Below are 21,178 nucleotides of genomic sequence, written 5' to 3' on the forward strand. Positions count from 1 at the left end.
CGTAACAGTAATATATAACACATTAGAAAATATCTAGTCATCCTCCAACTGGGAGGGTCGTGATGGCCGTACTCATAGGAAAATCACCCTTCAGGTGAGACCAATGGTCCATTTTCCATATGAGTCCGGCCATCACAGCGGGATGTACCAAAGCAGCCCATAATAGGGAGGGACCACCCACATGCTAATCCTCATTAAGAACCTGTTGCAACACTCGTCTGCCAAAAGAGGCGTCAGCAGAGGCATAGCGATCTATTTTATAATGCCTTATAAATGAGTGAGGGGTAGACCAAACGGCAGCCCTGCAAATATCAGCAACAGGAGCGTTGGTAGCAAAAGCAGCTGTAGTAGCCGCTGACCTGGTTGAATGAGCAGTTATGCTAGCTGGCACTGGAAGCTTAAGAGATTCATAAGCTAAGGCAATACATGCCCGCAACCAGCGGGATAAGGTGGAATTAGCTACTTTATGCCCCATAAAACGTGGGTTAAAGGATACAAATAGAGACTCAGATCGTTGTATATCCTGGGTCCTAGACAGGTAGATCTTGAGAGCCCTCCGAACATCCAACGAATGCCAAGCCTTCTCAAGAGGGTGGGTAGGATTTGGGCAAAAGGTAGGAAAAACAATGTCCTGGTTGCAATGGAAAACTGAATCGACCTTGGGACGGAAGGAGGGATCAGTCTTCAGTACAACAGAGTCCTTATGGAAGACACAGAGATGGCAAGCAGAAGACAACGCGCCCAGTTCCGAAACTCTTCTCGCAGAGGTGATTGCGATCAGGAACAAGACCTTGAAGGACAGCAGACGTAGAAACACAGTCCTGATGGGTTCAAACGGAGGGTGTTGCAAAGACTGCAGAACCTTCGACAGACTCCATGAGGGAAACCGATGGGCAACAGCTGGAGATTGTAGGGCGACTCCCCTCAGAAAGCGTTTGATGAACGGATGTGAGGCAATAGTCGCACCAGAAGAAGACACTGATAAAATAGATGACAAAGTCGAGGCATGTCGACGTAATGTGTTGGGTCTGAGTCCCATCATAAAGCCGCTATGGAGATATTGTAGCACCTGCTGCATGGTGGCCTGGGATGGATCGTGATGGTGGGACTGGCACCACTTGGAAAAAGCCACCCAAGTATGTTGATAAATACGAGTGGTAGATGGTCTTCTCGAGGCCAAAATAATATCAATAACAGCGTCAGACAGGCCAGCTGACCTCAAATGTCCCCGTTCAAAAGCCACGCTGTTAGATTGAGCCAAGTGGGGTCCTGATGCCACACCGGGCCCTGGGACAGAAGATCTGGCCTGACTGGAAGTGTCCAAGAATCCGTCAATGACATTGCAAGAAGATCCGAAAACCACGGTCGACGTGGCAAATATGGTGCTATCAGAACCAGTTGTGCCCTCTCGCATTTTCCATTTTCCCTATGAGTCCGGCCATCACAGCGGGATGTACCACAGCAGCCCATACAGGGAGGGACCACCCATGTGTTAATCCTTATAAGAACCTGTTGCAACACTCGTCTGCCGAAAGAAGCGTCAGCTGAGGCATAACGATCAATTGTATAATGCCTTATAAACGAGTGTGGGGTAGACCAAACTGCAGCCCTACAAATATCGGCAACAGGAGCATTAGTGGCAAAAGCAACCGAAGTGGCAGCTGACCTGGTAGAATGAGCCATTAGACTAGCTGGAACTGACAGCTTCAGGGACTCATATGCTAAAGTAATGCATGCCCTTAACCAACGAGATAAGGTAGAATTGGATACTTTATGCCCCATAGACCTTGGATGAAAGGATACAAACAGAGACTCCGTTCTTCGAATCTCTTGGGTCCTAGACAGGTATGTCTTGAGAGCCCTCCGAACATCCAACGAATGCCAAGCCTTCTCGAGCGGATGGGTAGGATTCGGGCAAAAGGAAGGTAAAACAATGTCCTGGTTGCAATGAAAAACTGAATCGACCTTGGGACGGAAGGAAGGATCAGTCTTCAGCACAACAGAGTCCTTATGGAAGACGCAGAGGTGTTGAGCAGAAGACAATGCGCCCAACTCCGAAACGCGTCTGGCAGATGTGATTGCGATCAGAAACAAGACCTTGAAGGACAGCATACGTAGGGGCACAGACCTGATGGGTTCAAACGGAGGGCGTTGCAAAGCCTGCAGAACCTTCGGCAAACTCCATGAAGGGAACCGATGGACAACAGGCGGAGAGCGTAGGGCGACTCCCCTCAAAAAGCGTTTGATGAATGGATGTGAGGAAATATGATCTCCAGGAAAGGACACTGAGAGAATGGACGACAGAGTGGACGCATGTCGACGTAGAGTGTTGGGTCGAAGTCCCATCATAAAGCCGCTATGAAGAAATTGCAGCACCTGATGCACAGTGGCTTGGGATGGATCATGGTGGTGGGACTGACACCACTTGGAGAAAGCCACCCAGGTATGTTGATAAATACGAGTGGTAGATGGTCTTCTCGAGGCCAAAATAATATCAATCACTGCGTCAGACAGTCCAGCTGACCTCAAATGTCCCCGTTCAAACGCCACGCTGTTAGATTGAGCCAAGTAGGGTCCTGATGCAGTACTGGACCCTGGGATAGAAGGTCTGGCCTGACTGGAAGTGTCCAAGGATCCATCATTGACATTGCCAGAAGATCTGAAAACTACGGTCAGCGTGGCCAAAATGGTGCTATCAGAACCAGCTGTGCCCTCTCGGTTCGCACCTTCCTCAAGGTTTTGGCTAACAATGGTATTGGAGGGAAGGCATACAAAAGACCGTCTGGCCACTGTGTTGACAGAGCATCCACTGCTTCCGCTGTTGTGTCTAGATATCGGGCAAAATACCAGGGAAGCTGGCAATTGCGGCTGGAAGCAAACAGGTCGATGGAGAAGTTGCCGAACCGACACTGGAGACGCTGGAAAATGGTTGGATGGAGTTTCCATTCTCCCGGAAAGACCTGTTGTCTGCTGAGCCAGTCTGCAGTCACATTCCAGATTCCTCTGAGATGTTCTGCTTTCAGGGATTGTAGATGATGTTCTGCCCAGCCAAAGATGAGGAAAGTGAGGTCCTGCAGAGGATGGGACCTGGTGCCCGCCTGTCTGTTCAAATGTGATTTTACATATATGTTGTCCGTTCGAATGAGGACATGGTCCAAAGGGAACAGAGACTGAAAATGAAGTAGGGCCAAGTGGACAGCCTTTAGCTCCAGCCAATTGATGCTCTGAGTCTGCTCTGCCGTGGACCAGACCCCCTGAACATACTGGAAGTTGCAGTGGGCTCCCCAGCCGATGAGACTGGCATCTGTAGTGACAACAGTCCTGCGGGGTTCTCTGAAAGGAGTGCCCTTGGAAAGATGTTGGACCCTTGTCCACCAGCGGAATGAAAGGCGGAGTGCTGAGTTTAAGGGGATTGCTCGATGGTTTGAGCTGGCAATGTCGTGTTGGAATGGCAGCAAGGCCCACTGGAGGTGGCGAGTATGAGCTTGAGCCCATGGCACGATCTGGATAGTAGAGATGAGCATTCCGAGCGCCCTGGCTAGGAGCATGACGTCTGCGAAGGATTTGTGCATCAGAGATCTTGCGATGTCTGTGATAGCAGTTATGCGATCTGATGATAGGAACACCGTCGCTTGGTGGGTGTCCAACATTGCACCCAGATGCTGTAGACGTTGCGTTGGTTGTAGATGGCTTTTGTCGAAGTTGACTAGCCAACCGTGGGCCTGCAAGACATTGAGAGTGAGCGTTACATGACGATGAGCCAGCTGCTTCGAACTTGCCCGTATTAAAAGATAATCCAGATATGGGTAGAGATGGACCCCCTGAATCCAGAGATAAGCCACTAAGATGAGTAGCACTTTGGTAAATACTCTAGGAGCAGAGGAGAGGCCGAACGGCATCGCTCTGTATTGAAAGTGCTGGTGGCCAAAGGCAAACCAAAGGAACTTTCTGTGGGCTATGCAAATGGGCAAATGGAGATACGCTTCCTTTAGGTCGATAGAAGCCAGGAAGTCTCCTTCTTGCAGACTTTCTGTAATGGAGTGGAGGGATTCCATTTTGAACCTGCGATATGTTACAAAACGGTTGACAAACTTGAGGTCCAATACTGCCCTCCATGATAAATCTCGTTTGGGCACAGCAAATAGGAGGGAGTAGACACCTTCCGACCTCTCTGCAGTGGGGACTGGCTCTATCGCCGCTATGTCCAAGAGGTGCTGTATAGCTGTCTGCATGATGCAGTGCCTGTCTGGTGCCCTGGGACAAGGGGAGGGATGAAACTTGTCTGGGGGTATTGCCCAAAACTCAATTGAATATCCATAACTAAACAGATCTCTGATCCAGGAGACCTGAGTCAGGCGTAGCCACTGTCCGCCAAACAGAAGCAGTCTGCCCCCAACTGGTATTGCCTTAGAACTGTCTGCGCTGGCGAGACCCTCCCCTGAATGAGGACGTTGAAGATCCTCTGCGGCCCTGGTACTGACCTCTACCCTGGAAGCGTCTATTCCAGCCTCCTCTGGAGGAGTGGAAATCATATGTAGGGAACTCGCGGCCTCGTCCCCCAGGCCACGTTCCTCGAAAGGGCTGAGATGTGCGGTATGAAGCGAAACGCCTAAAAGGTCTGCGCTCCATGTTTTTGACGGTGGCCAAGACGGGCTTTCGAGTGTCCTTAGGGTCAACAAGCACCGCTTTTAGTGCTTCCTCGCCAAAAAGTAATGACCCGGCATAAGGTGCCCGTGATAGATTAACTCTGGCAGTAGGGTCGGCCTGCCAGTGACGAAGCCAGAGGGTCCGTCGGGCCACGACTTGAGATGCCATTGCGCGTGCTGCTAGTTGATTCGCGTCCAAGGTGGCGTCGGCCACGAAGGCAGCTGTTTTGTGCAGTTTTATAAGCGATCTGTGCATTGAAACAGGATCTGGATTGGGATCCTCGATGAGGTCATCCAACCACATCATCGCTGCCCTGGCGAAGATAGAGGCTGAGGTTGATGCACGCATAGAAAAGGCGGTGGCCTCATGAGTTTTGCGTAGTGCAAAGTCCAGTCTCCGCTCAGTAGCATCCTTTAAATGAGATTCTCCTTCCCTTGGCAAGAGGGATCTGGAAACTAAGCTAGAAATAGGCTTGTCTATGCCAGGGACGGCCAGTTTGGTAGCAAAGTCCGAGGCCAAAGCATAAAGTCTGTCCGCAGTTACTAAATCGGCGTGCTTGTAGGGGGTGAGCCCATTCGCCTTTGGCCAGTTTGGCGATGGGGTCTGGCACGGGAAGGTAGTGTTCAGCTGGGGTGGGGGATTTCAAAACCCTAAGACAGGAGTGGAAGAAGCAGTTGGAGTGGATTGAAGGCCAAGGGTGTTCAACACTCTGCGCGCCAGAGGCTGGTAGTCTGAGGCGTCGAAGAGGCGATAGGATGTGTCCTGCTCATGCTCAGAATGGTCACTCCATTCATCTCCTTCATCTTGCAGCGCGAATGCGGACTCCTCCTCACCAAAGGCGTCATCAACGAACCTGCCCCTGGCAATGTCCAACGGGTCAGGGGAACCAGATGGGTTTGACTCACTGTGTACAAATTGGTCCCGGCTGTGGTGAGGGATAGCAGGAAGTTGTGAGGGTGGCTGTCTCTGGGTAAAAAACGAGAGCATGCCTTGGAGTTGTGAGATAAACTCCTGGGACAGTTGCAGGCCTGGAACTGTGGACGGTTGCTCTTGGGCAGGCGGAATGGGCGGCCCCACAGGTAGTGTAGAAGAGTAAGCCCCAGGTGGGATGACCGTTGGCTGCTCAGGAAAGCCTGGAAAATCCTCCTCGTCAGAGGAGGCAGCAGGAGACCGAAAAAGGGTAGTTAGCTGTGCAGGGGTTGACCCCTGAGGAGTCGGAACAGAGACATAGCGAGGCCGTTTGGCAGTGCTGTAGCCAGAGAGGTGCTTTGTTTTGGCAACCGCTTTCGTATGCTTATGTCTGACCGCCTTAGGTGGTTAAGGCTTGGTCGCCTGGCTTGTCTCTGTATGATGTTTTGGCATGGGCGCCTGGGTTGTCTCCGGCTGTTCTGCCATCATATATATATTAGGGTAGCTGTACACGGCACACGACTGGGGCAGAATGCACAGACCCAAAGAGGCTCAGTACACGGCACATGACTGGGGCAGAATGCACTGGCAGATGGCTAAGTACACTGCCACGATGGGGCAGAATGTACACTATGAACAGGCTTAGAACAGGCTCAGTACACGGCACACGACTGGGGCAGAATGCACTGGCAGATGGCTAAGTACACTGCCACGATGGGGCAGAATGTACACTATGAACAGGCTTAGAACAGGCTCAGTACACGGCACACGACTGGGGCAGAATGCACTGGCAGATGGCTGAGAACACTGACACGATGGGGCAGAATGTACACTATGAATAGTCTTAGAGATATTTGCCCAGCTTTGCACAGTATCAATAGCTTTGTCACATAGCCTCGGGTGGGGAAATAGCTTTGTGTGTTATCAAGAGTCTGTGTACACAGTCAAGTAGGCAGAGTGCACAGTTAAGGCAGCTTGGTGAAGAATCAACAGCCTGGACGTTTGCGATAATGCAGTGGATAACAACGTTGCAAGACGCAGCAGCAGTAGCCGAGGCAGTAGATCAAGCTGTGAGGACTGATGAAGAAGCTTGGCTCGGCCAGCTACAGGCCCGGTAATATAATAACCCCCCCCTTTGGTACTATAACTGACTAGACAACAGAAAAGGGAAGGGAGTGAACACAAAATGGCGCCCGCAAAAAGGGCGGGAAAATAAACCAATCAGAATAGCTGGGGACGGGTAAAGGAGCAATGGCGGCACTTTAATAAAAGAGCCTCAGAGGCAAACTCTGTGGCCGGGCGGCACAGCAAACGTAGGGAAAAATGAGCCGCCGCCGCCAGCTCCAAAGGCAGTCGCGGTAATCCCAAAAAGCCTGTGATGGGACCGAGAGCAGCAGCCGCAAGCTCTCAGTTAAAGCCAGGTGGCTTGCTGAGGGAGGGAGAACCGCATCCGCGGTCTCCCGTATCGTTACTGAGCCTCCGAAGTTCAAAGGAATCCGCTGACACGGGCTCAAGCAAGCCGAAAACGGCCCAAAGAAAGTGGAACGACCAGGCAGCCGCGATCGCAAGCTACTGATTAGAACTGCGACCGCCGCCTGAAAACAAAGGGAGCCGCAGCCGTGGTCTCCCTGAGAGCCGTTAGTCAATTACAGGGGAAACAGACAAAAGGAGCCGCAGCCGCAGTCTACCTGAGGGTCATTAGATAATTTACTGGTAGGAAACGAGGTAAGGGGAAGAAACCCCGAACGAAAATCCCCAGGAAGGTGAAGGAGCCGCTGCCGCGGTCTCTCTGAGAGCTGTTAGGCAATTCACTGGGAAGGAACGAAGTAAGGGGAAAAAAAACCCGAACGAAAATCCCCAGGAAGGAACAAATACGAGGGAATAGAAAACAGTTGAGACAGAACAGAGGGAAGGTACAGACTAGACACACAAACCTCCCTCTCTGTCACAAAAATACAGAAAAACTTATCCTAAAGCTACGCTGTCAAGAATTACAAACTTGTTCGGTACGAAGGCAAGAATGAACTGGAGAGTGGGAGGGGCCTGACGCCCCTAGTCTTGACTTCAAAAACATTCTTGCCTTCGCACGATAGGTGGAGCTATAACCCGCTGTGATGGCCAGACTCATATGGAAAATGGTGGAAGGTGACATTTGCATCTCCTCCTCCCTTTAGTATCCTTCCCCAAAGACTCTCCTGAAAGTCAGGGAACCTTTTTGAGTGGGGTGGACTCTGCTGCAGGGGGAGTCCTGAAAATCAGACAAAGGCACCTTTCATGAGTGGGAGTTCCATTCATGGAAGATGCCTCCACCTGATCTTTGATGAACCCCTACTTCTCCTTCAGTGTCCTGTGTGATAGCTCATACTATTCAGGAAGGTCTCCAACCAGCAGGAGAGGTTTTTCAGGGGGCATGACAGATTGCTAAGGGGAGGAATGTCACTTTCCATTAGTTTCCTTCCTTAGACTTTCCTCTGGATACAACCTATACCTGGAATGAACACATACCTATGGTAGCTCCTGCAAGCTTAGTTTCATTTGGTAATAATTCATCTCCTTCAGGCCACGTTACTGATAATCTATCAGGAAGCCTAATTAAAAAAAAGAATTTGTGATTATTTACATTTTCTAGCCATACAAACTTTAATCAATTAAATCAGTTAGATTAATTAATTTTAAATTTTTTATCAACTAAAAATAGAGACTCTCTTTTAAAATCTATCAGCCCTCAGAGTTTTGAACAAACAAGTTAGTTTTTCATTTGCTCAGATAAACTTACTTGGACATTTCCTCTTCAATGTATTTCTTCACTGCTTTGTCGGACACTGAACGATCAAGTTTGCTTATTGGAATAACCTTTGTTTCATCATACAGTTCTTGGGGTTCCTGAAAAGTTAAGCTGTTGTTTGTAATTGCAGAACAATTCCAATGAGGGCAGAAGATGGAGAATCTGTGCCCCTAGAACCAAATTCAAGCTCTCCTGATCTTATAATGGCCAGGGCTGGAGGGGTGTGTGTGTGTGGGGTAACTGGAGGAAACAAAGTATGCCAGCTCCCTGTCAGGGAAATGGGAACATTTTGGATCCAGACAGCCCAAAGCTTCCCCCGATCTGTCTTGACCACGCCTCCTTTAAAAGAACATCTACAGGATCTGATCTAAGAGGAAAATGGGTTAAAAGAACTGAGAGCTATAATTAGAGGGGTTAATTAAGTCTTATTATCAATAAAACATAAAATGGGTAAAGTGCAGCTATCTTTTCTCCAATACCTCCCAGTGAGACATATAATAATCTAACCAATAAGAAGCTATGACTCATTTAGAGATTTGTACAAGTTTTGAACTATTGAACTCAGCAGTTAATCAGTCCCGTGGAAAGTCAGATATACAAAATACTAATGGAATTTGAACCACCCTGGTATTGCTATCAAGTATGATGGGAAGCTGATATCCACATTCAAATACTGATACATAAATGGCATTGGATCTGAAGGAATGTTCCACATCTTACACGATGTGCGAATGTGAAATAAAATTTTACAAGTTTTTGACAAGTTGTTATCTGACTCCTGCTAGACTGAATAAAATATATCCAAGGGCTAGTGTTCAATACTGGAGATGGGAATTCGTAATGCAAATATATTTTTGTCATGTGGACATGCCCAACTATCAGGACATTTTAGGAACCTGTACAGACAGAAATTCTGGGTCATGATCTCCCAAGACACCCTAGGGTAACAATATTTGAATATCTCAAGAGCATTATACTTAAAGACTGGGAAAGTTTATCTATTAATGGTGGCCAAAATGATGATCTGTCAAAAATGGAACAATTGTGTGCCACTCTCTCTCGATTCCTGGTTAGTTAAAAGTTGGGAAACACTGTATATGGTAAAACTGGCTAACTTTGTTAGTTACAAATGGGCTGACTATAAGACAGTAAAGTTCACTGAAAAAATGGAGTGTAAAGTACAGGATCAAATTAATCCATATTCTTTACTTATAAACAAATGGTTGAAGTGGCTACACTATAATAAAGCATAATATAACATAATCAACTGTAAATTTTGAGTAAATGAATATATTTTTCTCAATTCTCTTTGTACCCATAAAGTAGACCAATCAAAGTATTCTGAACTATTCACATAAATTTGTATGTGGTTTTGTAAATTTATGTATCTGTCTATGATATTTACAATCTATTTATTACAGTATCATATACCCTGATCCCTCCCTGCAAAAATGCAATAAAATGTACTGTAGAGAATGCACATTTATCTAGCATCAATGCAAACCATTCCTCCTTGTAATTAATAGAGTTCTTGAGAAGATATGCAAGTAAAATAGCAATGTACGTAATGCCATTTCTGACTGTTTACCACTCCAACTGTTAAATTAGCTTACAATTTAAAATAGGTGAGTCAATTAAAAAAAGTTAAGTGATAATTGAATGGAGCAGAAGATTTTTTAAAATTAGATTTTTTACACTTGTATATACAATAGATGGCAAGCATCATCTAAAAAGAGCATTTCTTCTTTTCTCTCAAATAGGAGAGAACAGAGTGTTTCCTTAATTATGAGTTCTATGTCTATCTATTCTCTATATAGTGATCCAGAAAATGCTCCCATTATCTGGACTTTCATTTTTGCAAGGAGACATACATGGGTAGAAATAATAGACATAGACTATATTCCACATATATTGTACATGTATTTAATCCTACATGTACAGCCCACTTTACAAACATGAAATCCAAGCCACCTGAGAGTCAAATATGGCACATTGCTTGATCCTGATCCTCCACCACATATAAGGCTTGAACATCTGCATAGAGCAGGAGTGACTCACCTGCTGGAGCAGAGCTACAGCAGTAGCATCCTGGCAGTGGAGGAACAAGGTTAGAGCTGTGTAGATGCATTGGCGGGAGGGTCAGATTGGTTCTGCCAGTGTGTCTGCACAGCCCTGACCTCAATTCTGCCTCATCCTCCCCGATACACAGCAGTGACTCTGCCCCACCAGACGAGCCACTCCTGGCACAGAGGCTATGATCTGAACTTCCAGATTAAAAAAAAATTGACACTACTTAGCTGAAATAATTTTCAGTTGCATATTGTTACTTATGCTTAGAAGCTGCCATGACATTGTGATCCTGATATACTTATCTACAAATCTGAAAATGGTTACATCTAATTAAATCATTCGATCAATTTAAAATGTTAATTACTCACTTACCAAAGCTATCTGAACTTCTCCTCCAGTAGCATACACATCACCATCATGATCTCCATACAGAAAAAAATTTCTGATGCTGCCATGGAGTACTGGATGTGTTTTAATTGTTTTTACCTAACACATAAGCAACAGTTCAATATTTATTGTAATGCACTCTTTATAGATTTAATTTAATCCTAGAAATAATATTCAGTAGATCTATTCAACATGGCTAGAACAAACACTTTTTAAGTTAATGAAGTTAAAGAAACTAGACAATGTCCAAAATCTCACACAGTAACAGTTCAGATTAAACAGGCTAATACCAAGTAAATAACAAGTCTGAGGAGGAGAGAGCAATTGGGAATTTACACACAAGTGCTCTGAACTAAAAACAAGAAACAGATTGTGGAGAGGTGTATGTGTCAAATGGACAAAGACCTGCCTGCAATTCCTGTTTTCAGCTACAAGAGGGCAGCATAATCCACCATGCCATGTGTTCACCACCTCTGGAGAAAAGTGTTTGGGAAAAGAATTCCCTGCATGCAAATACAATTTGGCTCTTAAAAGCTCTTCCCCAGGTAATAACTCACTGCATAGTTAAATATTAAGATCACATTCTATCAGAAGACTCTTTTTTGTTCACCAGGTTATAAACAGAAAATGCTTGGGAATTTCCAGGTTTATTCCAAGGACATAGAGCAGTGTTTCCCAAACTTTCAACATGTGCGTACCCCTTTTGAGACACTGATTTTACCGGAGTACCCAACTTTCACAAAAATAATTGGGAGAGGAGTAAGGTATTATAACACATTCGTAATTCCTATAATTTTATATGAAATGTTTGTAAAAAAATAAATACAAAGTAAGTAATAAACATTTTAATAATAGAAATAATATTTATATAACAAAAATATATATTCAAAAATATAGAAATAATTCATATACCAATAATTAAAATAACTATTATTCAAACAAAAAAAAACCATTCTGGAAATAAAGAGTAATACTTTTTTGGTATTAAAGTCAATACAAAACAACTGTTTAATGGGAGGGATGGAACTGCTTGTGACCAGATATTAGTGCGGCAATATCCGGTTCCATATTTGTGATCTTAAGACGAAGATGGGGCTCCACATCAATAATTTGGGATGGGAGCTGTAGTTTAAAATAACTTTTCCAAGCTCTGGCTAAAAGCTGCTATACAGATCGGTTAAAAAACAGATTAAACAGTCGCGGGGGGCTGACATTTTGGTGTATATCTCGGGAACCAGACGATCTAGAAACTTAGTTGTTTTTTTAAATTGAAGCTGAGAGTCTGGAGATTAAGGTAAGTTAGCTGGAGACCCAGAGGGGACCCCCCAAAACCGGAAAGTCCAGCCAAAAATCATGCAGCATGCAGCGGGTTTACAGAGGCAGCACTTGCCTGGGCTGGAGGTTTGAATCTCCTGCTCTTTAGCAGCAGAGCGGTTTTTTCCCCCATCCTGCCTGGGAAGCCACTCAGGCACGCAGACCAAGAGCAGGCATGGGATTCAAACCTCCCGCCTAAAATTCACAGCTGATGAGTGGGCAGGCCAGGCAGGATGGGGGGGGGAAACTGCTCTGCAGCCAAAGAGCAGGAGATTCCCCAAGAGGGAAGTAGCTGGCGAGATGGCCGCTGCAGGGCTGAAGACAGAGAAAAAAACCCACTTCCCCGCTTCCCGGTGTGAACATTTTTGTAGTCAAGCATACGCATAAATATCTTTGTGGCGCCATCTGTCTGTAGAAGCGTTTTTTGGTGGCCAAAGTCATTGCGAGGGAGTCCGAGTCTTATGAGAAACTTGAGGGGTGCACGAAAAGACAAGGAATGCATTGAGAGCAAAAGAGACTACGGGTTGAATAACATCGGGATAAACCACTGTTATTATATTGATCTTCCCTCACATGATTGTGTGAGAAACTGGAGAAATTACAAGAACTGTATTTTCTCTTAAAAGAATACACGCACATGCTTTTCGCCACTAAAACCCAATGATAAAGTACAAAAAAAACCATTCGGCCGCGTACCCCTTGAAACCCTTTCGTGTACCACCAGGGGTACGCGTACCACACTCTGGGAAACACTGACATAGAGTATCATCAGTAAAACCACTGTCAGCTGAGCTGGTGCAAAGGCACAGAATGTTTATGAAAGAAAGATGTTTGCTGTCTAGATTCTGTAGGGGAAGAAAAGCTGTTGCTTTGGCTGGGATTAACACCTCACACATATCCTAGGGAAAGGACCAGCTTTGTGCATCAGGTAAGGACTGGAAAAGAGATAAGGTGGCAGAAGGAAGAGGGAAAAGTAGAGTCAACTGAGCAACAAGAAGGATAGTAAACAAGATGTTAGAAAAAAGGGAGCAGTTTGACCTTATGCAATTTAAGTATTTTTTTTGTATTACTGTAGTTTTCAGAGTGGGCTGTATGCTGTGGGAATCAGGTCATAACCTAGAACCTGCAACTCGAGAAACAGAACCTCTGAGCTATGAATGCCCAGAGAGGTGCGGCGCCACCAGCCATGGCACCGATCGCAGTCAAGTCCCCCCTTGGGGTTATCTTCCTGTTATGGTGGCCAGAGTGACCAGTTCGCCACGATCCTTGCCCAGTGTGAATTATACATTTGCATACGCCAAGCCGAGTTTCCGACTGATGACACAAAGGTGGTGTTCATCATCAGTCTCTTGGAACAGCCACCCCGTACCTGATCAGAAACGACCGTTTTGGGCCAGTACACCGCTTTCGTTAGAGTCATGTCTGACATGTTCCATGATCCTCAACGGAAGGAGACGGTTGCCTGCCAGTTGGGAACTTTGAAACAAGGAAAAAGATCCATGGGAGTCTACACCAATGCATTCTGTGTTTTAGCCAGAGACTGACTACAACGACCCAGCTTTGATGTACTTTTACCGGAATGGACTTAGTTTGGAGGTGCTGGACGAATTGGCCCTCACCTCCCCACCGGGCACCTTGAGAGAGTTGATCCAGCTGTGTTTGCAAACAGACAGTCGGCTTGAAGGCCGTCAGTTGGAGCGTAGAGTGGAAACATCCCATTCCCAGGCACCGTTACCTCTCCCCCCATTCTCTACCCACCTACCTAGTGTGGGAACCTCGACCTCATCAGGGGAGGAGCCTATGCAAATTGGCGGGGCAAAACCATGCTTGTCAGAGGAAAGGGAGAAGCGCAGGAGGGGCTATGCCTATACTGTGCAAAAGGGGGACATCTGGCCTGAGGGTGCCCCCGCCAAGGCAGGAAAACTCCAAATCCCAGCTCTTGTAGAGGCCAAAGAGTTGGGAGGCAATGTGACAACCCGGCCTCCTCAGCAATTATTTTATTATGAAATTGTTTTTGTAATTGTTTGCTTTTGTTGTAAGCCACTTTGAGTACAGGTGTTGGTTTTTTTTGTAAGTCGCTTTGAGTTCCTTTTTGGAAAAAAGTGACTAACAAATATTATTAATAAAGAAATAAATAAAAAAAGGAAGTGCATCAACTGCCCCCTCATCGCCCTTACGACTGCGCCATCAACTTGATGCCAGGCACGTGCATTCCCTCCAGAAGGATCTAGTCCCTGTCAGAACCGGAGTTGGCAGCGCTGAGGGAATTTCTGGACACAAACCTGAAGAGGGGTTTCATTTGCCCCTCCCAGTCCCTGGCCAGGGCACCTTTGCTGTTTGTTAAGAAAAAGAGTGGGGAGCTACGTCCGTGTAATGACTACTGACTGCTGAATCAAATCACCACCCCCAACAGCTATCCCTTGCCGCTCATCAAGGAGATGTTGGAGCGACTGGGGTCAGCCAAAATCTATACCAAGCTAGACTTGAGGGGGGCTTACAACTTGGTGTGGATGAAGGAGGGAGATGAGTGGAAATCCGTGTTCAAGACGCACTATGGTCAGTTTGAGTATCTAGTTATGCCCTTCGAATTGTCCAATGCTCCAGGGGTCTTCCAAAATTTCATGAACGATAACTTGAGAGACTATGAGGATAATTTCATGATTGTGTATTTAGATGATATCCTGATTTATTTGGATTCCCCAGAGGAGCATAAAGAATATGTGCGAGCTGTGTTGCAGCATCTGCGGGAGCACCATCTCTATGCCAAGTTAGAGAAGTGTGGTTTTGATCTGACCACGCTGGACTTTTTGGGGTATCGCATTTTGCCAGCCGGTGTGGAGATGCAACTGGGCAAAATCCACTGCGTCCTCATATGGCAACCCCTCAAAACCAAGAAGGATCTACAGTGTTTCCTGAGCTTCGCCAATTACTCTGACCAGACAGCGCCTCTCATGGACTGTTTGAAGGGCCCAGGCCCCTTTCACTGAACTGAAGCCATGCAACAAGCCTTTGACGAACTGAAGCAATGGTTCACCTCGGAACCCATCTTGCAACACGCCGATCCCACGCCCCCCTTTGTGGTTGAGATGGATGAGAAGGACGTGGCCATTGGAGTGGTGCTTTTACAACCAGCGTAGAGAGAGGGAGGTCTGAGACCCTGCACCTACTTCTTGCGGAAGTTGACCAGTTCAGAACAAAATTACACCATGTGGGGAAAAAAATTCTGGCCATCTGGGATGCTTTTGAAACTTGGAGACACCATCTGGAAGGAGAGCACCATGAGACTGAGGTGTGCACTGATCATTGGAATTTGGAAAGCCTTCACACCGCCCACAAGCTCAATCAAAGACAGGTGTGCTGGGCCCAGTTCTTCGCCCGCTTTCACTCCAAAATCCACTACATTCCCCAAGCACAGAACAAGAGAGCAGATGCATTGTCCTGCAAGACAGAGTATCTGTAAAATCCAACCCCGAGGTTGCTGCAGTTCATTATACCACCAGAGAAGATGGTGGCTGGAGTGTGCCAGGACTCCTGGGTGTCTGATCTGCGGGTGATGCAAGAGCAGGATCCATTCGTCAAAGAGAAGCTGTCTGAATTAGCGACGCAGCCTCTCAAGGGTCAAGAGGACTTTACGCTGAAGAGGGGGTACTGTATCACAGAGACGTCATTTGTGTGCCCCACAGAGAGCCAAGATGCTGCATCAGTACTATGATTCCCCCACCGCTGGGCATTTTGGAGTCTTTAAGACTTTACAAGCAGTAACCAGGGAGTCTTGGTGGCCTCGGATGAAACGGGAAGTGGAGCACTACGTTTGGTCCTGCCCCACTTGCACCTGGGCCAAATATGCCACAGGGCGGCCGGTGGGGCTTCTAGAGCCACTCCCCATCCCTCAGGGCCCCTGGCAGATGGTCACCATGGACTTTGTCACCGATCTTTCTGCTTCACAAGGAAAGACAACCGTGTTAGTGGTGGTGGATGCTTTCACGAAGATGGCCCACTTCATTCCGTGCACAATACTCCCAAATGCACAACAGATGGCCCACTTGTACGTGCAGCATGTATACCGGTTGCACGGTCTGCCGGACAGTTTGGTCTCAGACCGAGGAACACAGTTTACATCTCAGTTCTGGAGTGCGATGTGGCAACTTTTATAGAGTGAACTGCGACTGCCATCTGCTCATCACCCGCAGACGGACGGGCAAACGGAAAGAGTGAATGCCATGTTAGAGCAATACCTGCACTGTTATGTCAACTACCAGCAAGATAATTGGATCTTCTTTTTGCCTCTGGAGAAGTTTGCCTATAACAATGCTGTGCACGTGACCACGCAACAAACCCCATTCTTTGCTAATCTAGGATACCACCCTCGGGCGTTTGCCGCCCCATGAGTCAATCCGGCCGTCCTGGTGGCAGAGGACTTTGTGCAAGAACTTCAGGCTATGCAGCAGCTTTTGAAGGAGGAACTAGCGCAAAAAAAAAGGAAGACTACAAGAGGGTTAAGGATCAACATCGTCAGGAGGGGGGACAGAGTGCGGCTGTACAAGCGTTACTTGCCAACACAGGGACATTGTCATAAATTAGAGGATTGTAGGGTGGGACCCTTTGAAGTGGAGGTGCAAATCAATCCAGTGGCCTTCCATCTGAAACTGCCTTCCACCTTCAAGATACACCCCATGTTTTATCGCTCCTTGCTGATTCAAGAACACCCCCCAGATCCTCACAGAGTGCCAGAGGAGCCGTTATCTCCTCTTATCATGGATGGCCAGGAGGAATATGAAGTGGAATGGATTATGGACTTGTGGAAGCACTGGGGAAAACTCCAGTATTTAATTCACTGGAAGGGCTACGATCCATCAGAATGCTCTTGGGAAGCTGCTGCTGATGTTCATGCTCCAGATTTGGTGAGGGAATTCCATGATGCCTACCTGGAAAAGCCCAAACCCAGGGCGTGGAGGGGAATAGTGCATGGAGGCGGGGATGATGTTGAGACCCAGCTACCCCAAGCGCATCAGGGAGAGTGGGCAGAGGAGGATGAGACTTCTGAGAGCTTTGACGGAGAGGGGAGCGTTAGATGCCCTCCAGTCTCCCTGGACAATCCCCTGGGTAATCTAGATCCCGCTCCATCTGAAGGCGCCTTGCCACCTGCAAGTGCTCCACCAGAGCCATTGGGGAGCAATCTTGGACGCGTCAGTGCAAACCCCCAGGACTCCCCACATTTCCCCGCCAACTTGCTCCTTGCCTCCTGAAGTTGAGCCGGCACCTAGCAAGCCTGTACTGTCCGATGAGCAGACGGAGGCTCGCCCTGCACAAGACGATGCAAGAAGCAGGATAGTCAGAGGGTGGAACCATACAGGAGTCAGAGATTATGAGCGAAGACCTTCCCTACTTAAGGCAGCGCCCCCTGGTTGAGGTGGTGAGTCAACTTACTCCACACACTGCAGAGAATGCTTAGCATAGTTAGCATCAGTAGCGACCCAGCCTAGTCATGTCTATGAAACGCACTGCTTTTGATGTAACTGTGACTCTAATAAAGCAAGAATTATTGCCAGTCTCGCCTCCATCTCCTGTGTCGGGCTCTGGGCAGGACAGCAATATATAAGAATTTGTATAATTGGGAATTTCGTCCATATTATACAGGATAAGGGAATACTACTATTTCCCAATAATGCTTGACCTAGCAATCATTCTTTTGAAAACATATAATTTTATTTATTTTCAACTTTTAATGTATCAAGACCAACATTACATCATCTTTTAAAAGTGTCACCAACAAGCAATTAACTTACCAGCTGCTCAGTTCTATATATCTTTCCATCCCACTCTATTGCCGAATATATAGCCCAGGGACTCTGCATACGTTTAGAGGTCAGCTCAGTGCGTGTAATTATTCCTTTGAAGAGCGTGAATTTTATCTGTTTGTCATATTTTTCATGGCAGTCCTTGAGCCACATTGCAAATTCTCTATCAATTTTCATTCTTTGCTCCTGTGAATAATTTTGTACATGCATTACAAATGTAGTTCAGCATTTATGATTGTTTCAAGGGTCATTCTTCTACAGGCCTCAATGTCAGTTAATTTTTTTTGCTTCAGTACATTTTAAGAGGGTTAGAGACTTACTTTTTTAAAAGAAAAAAGCTCACCTGTTGGCATGGGCCCTGATACAATTGCTCCAGCTGTCCCATTATAATCTGGCCACTGACTTGGCTAAGACTATCTGACAAACATCATAGTTGAACAGGAATTTCAGTCTGTGTTTTCCCACACCCCAAGTCATTATACCATACTGACTCTCAGGAATCATTTTATTTTTTAAAAGTTTGTTTTCAACGTGCTGCCTGCTGCAATTAGCTTTTAAATATTTGTTCTTATCAATAAATACACACAGCAGAACTAATATCCTAATATCAGGACCTGGCATTCTTGGGCAACTGTCAGTGTCCCAGTAGAACCCATTGCTGATATCTGCAACAGACTTCCTTTAACATTTCTTCTAGAACTCGCAAGCAGGTTGCTGCATTGCTTGGGCATCATGGGAAACTAGAAGGGTGGCCAGACCCAGCTGCCTAGCACTGCTACCATAACCAGGTAAGCCTTCCAGGGTCCACGGACAAAGCAAGGAAAGAGCCTACTAGAAGATACTTCACACAGAGCTCCCTTGAACGAGGAGCTGGCTCTGAGATTGTGATTGATAGCACATACCAAGCTTCCAAAATGCAACAAAAATCTAACAACGAAAGAAGCCAATGTTAAACTGTTATAAAATACAAAAAACTCACATCTAATGGTTTTCTTAATTTATTCATTTAATTTTGGCAAACAATTAATTTAAAGAAGCATTACCTGTCCATTGACGATTCTTGTAAAAAGTGTGTTTTTGTCTTTTAACTTTAATTCCAAATCCATGAAAGTCAGCTTGTTTGTGCTGACCTGAAATTTGTCATTTGTAAATAATGCACCGGAAATTCTGTTGTAACATTCAATCGGGGCAAGCCCTCTCTTCTTGGGAAGAGCACACCATTCAAAACTTAGGGGGGAAAGGCAACATTAGAAACTTTAAAAAATAATGATAGAAAAATATATAATTGTCATACTGGCATAATCTTACTCTTCCACAGTTGTGTATGGTATCAGCCTTCCATTCCAAAAACATTCAAAAATAGGCCTTTTCCCTCTCGCTCCCTTTTCTATTATATAGCATTCTTCATCGTCGTCATCTTTTAATCCTAAATTAAAAAATGAGTTTCAAATTATAGAGGAATGCGAAGAACACACCGTTCTCCAAAAAAGAACACTATAGTACATACTATTTACTGTTAAAGAATGATACTTAGAAAAAATATGTCTCTTTCCAGTTTTTTAAGACAGTAACATTATTAAGCCAGTATTTCTAATTGTTAATTAGTCATACAGTTCTCCCTCCCTCACATACCCAGCAAACTAGTAAAACTTTTTCAGTGCCGGTAAGTAAATTAACTTTGTATAGCCTAATCTCCAATGACCCAATAGGATTCATGGTTTTCTTTCATATCATAAAACACTGGCAACATGGATCACCCTATAAATTTCAACCAAATGTCTCAATCAACCTGCCAACACAGTGTTTGGTCATATCCTAGTAAGGTGTCAAGTGGTTACCAATATGCCAAGAATTGGCATTAGAGAGTGAACTGTTAGTTCTCACCTGAAAGGTGATTTTACTGGATGCCAGTCCATCACGTGGGTAGTAGTCTGTCATCTGGAGTTCAAGGACAGGAAATACACTGAAGCTTAGAGCTTGAGGAAGTAGCTAGGCATCCCTGGCTTGCAGGCCCCAGTTCATTTTCGGATGTTGTCCACCAAGATGTGTTACTGGAACAACCTGTGAGCAGACCTGGAGAGGGGAAAAGTGACAGCGGCCCCCCACAGGCCACGGAAAAGACAATAACACAGCCAGCGACGTCCTAACATAACTTGAATCTACTTATGATCATGATTGTTAAACGAGAATGGTTGTGGGGAAACACAACGGGAAAGCTACAGTGCTAAACTTAGTCCTAGGTATCTATTATGTACATACGAAAACTTTCAGTCTGCCGCTCAGACAGATCCTCCTTCCCCTCGTAATATGGATTTTTACCTGTACTGAGAACAGCAGGATCCTTAGCACGAATTAGTGGCTATGCCCCAATAAACCGAAGCGAGCGGGATGTGATGGACTGGCATCCAGTAAAATCACCTTTCAGGTGAGAACCAACGGTTCATTTTCCCTGGATGCCAGTCCATCACATAGAACATGTCAAAGCCGTCCCAGCTGGGTGGGCTGGGGCGAGCCTACTAATCCGTGGAAACCGCTTGCTGCAGTACCCTTCTTCCAAAGGAGGCCTTGGCTGAGGCATAGTGGTGTATCTTATAGTGTCTAATGAAAGTCGGAGATGACCAATTTGCTGCTCTGCAGATATCTCTCAGGGAGGCATTGGTAGCAAAGGCTGCTGTGGTACAGGCTGCTCTAGTGGAATGGGCTGTTATGCCCTGTGGCAGCATAAGGCAGCTGGCTTTGTAGGCCATCTGTACGCAAGTCCTTAGCCAGTGCGCTAAGGTCGGTGTCGAGGCCTTCTTGCCCAGAAACCTGGAGTGTACAGATATAAACATCGCCTCCATGGTTCTCAGGTCTCTTGTTCTCTCTATGTACGTCTTGAGTGCTCTAGTGATGTCTTGGCAGTGCAGCTCTTTCTCCCTCGGATGTACTGGTCTGGGTCAAAAAAACCGGTAAGACCAGTTCCTGCTCCCTGTGGAAGGTCGTATTGACCTTTGGGATGAAGGAGGGGCCCATCCTGAGGATTACGGAGTCCTCTTGAAAAATGCAAAGTTGGTGTGCGATGGACAGGGCGCCCAACTCCAAGACGTGCCTGGCTGACGTGATGGCAATGAGGAACAGGAACTTGTAGGTCAGGAGCTGAAGTGGGATGGTATCAAGTAGCTCAAAGGGTGGTCTCTGTAGGGCGTATAGGACTTTATGTAGGTCCCATGATCGGAAGCAGTGGGTGATGGGAGGCTGTGAGGCCGCTGCCCTTTTGAAGAAATGCCAG

The 21,178-nt window shown here is 46.3% G+C and overlaps 1 protein-coding gene across 4 annotated transcripts in view; it reads right to left on the minus strand.

Annotated features, from left to right (window-relative positions):
* SMCHD1 (structural maintenance of chromosomes flexible hinge domain containing 1) overlaps positions 1 to 21,178 on the minus strand; it is a 238,696-nt gene that overhangs the window by 139,378 nt on the left and 78,140 nt on the right. For all 4 annotated transcript variants that reach the window (XM_061596291.1, XM_061596298.1, XM_061596308.1 and 1 more), the window contains 6 exons: positions 19,219 to 19,336; positions 18,954 to 19,137; positions 17,899 to 18,096; positions 10,784 to 10,897; positions 8,333 to 8,439; positions 8,062 to 8,144 (listed from right to left, as the gene is read on the minus strand). In XM_061596291.1, the coding sequence (XP_061452275.1) occupies positions 8,062 to 8,144; positions 8,333 to 8,439; positions 10,784 to 10,897; positions 17,899 to 18,096; positions 18,954 to 19,137; positions 19,219 to 19,336 (804 nt within the window). The remainder of the gene's footprint in view (positions 1 to 8,061; positions 8,145 to 8,332; positions 8,440 to 10,783; positions 10,898 to 17,898; positions 18,097 to 18,953; positions 19,138 to 19,218; positions 19,337 to 21,178) is intronic.

The sequence above is a fragment of the Rhineura floridana genome, chromosome 1, assembly GCF_030035675.1.
Source record: "Rhineura floridana isolate rRhiFlo1 chromosome 1, rRhiFlo1.hap2, whole genome shotgun sequence".
NCBI classification, from domain to species: domain Eukaryota; kingdom Metazoa; phylum Chordata; class Lepidosauria; order Squamata; family Rhineuridae; genus Rhineura; species Rhineura floridana.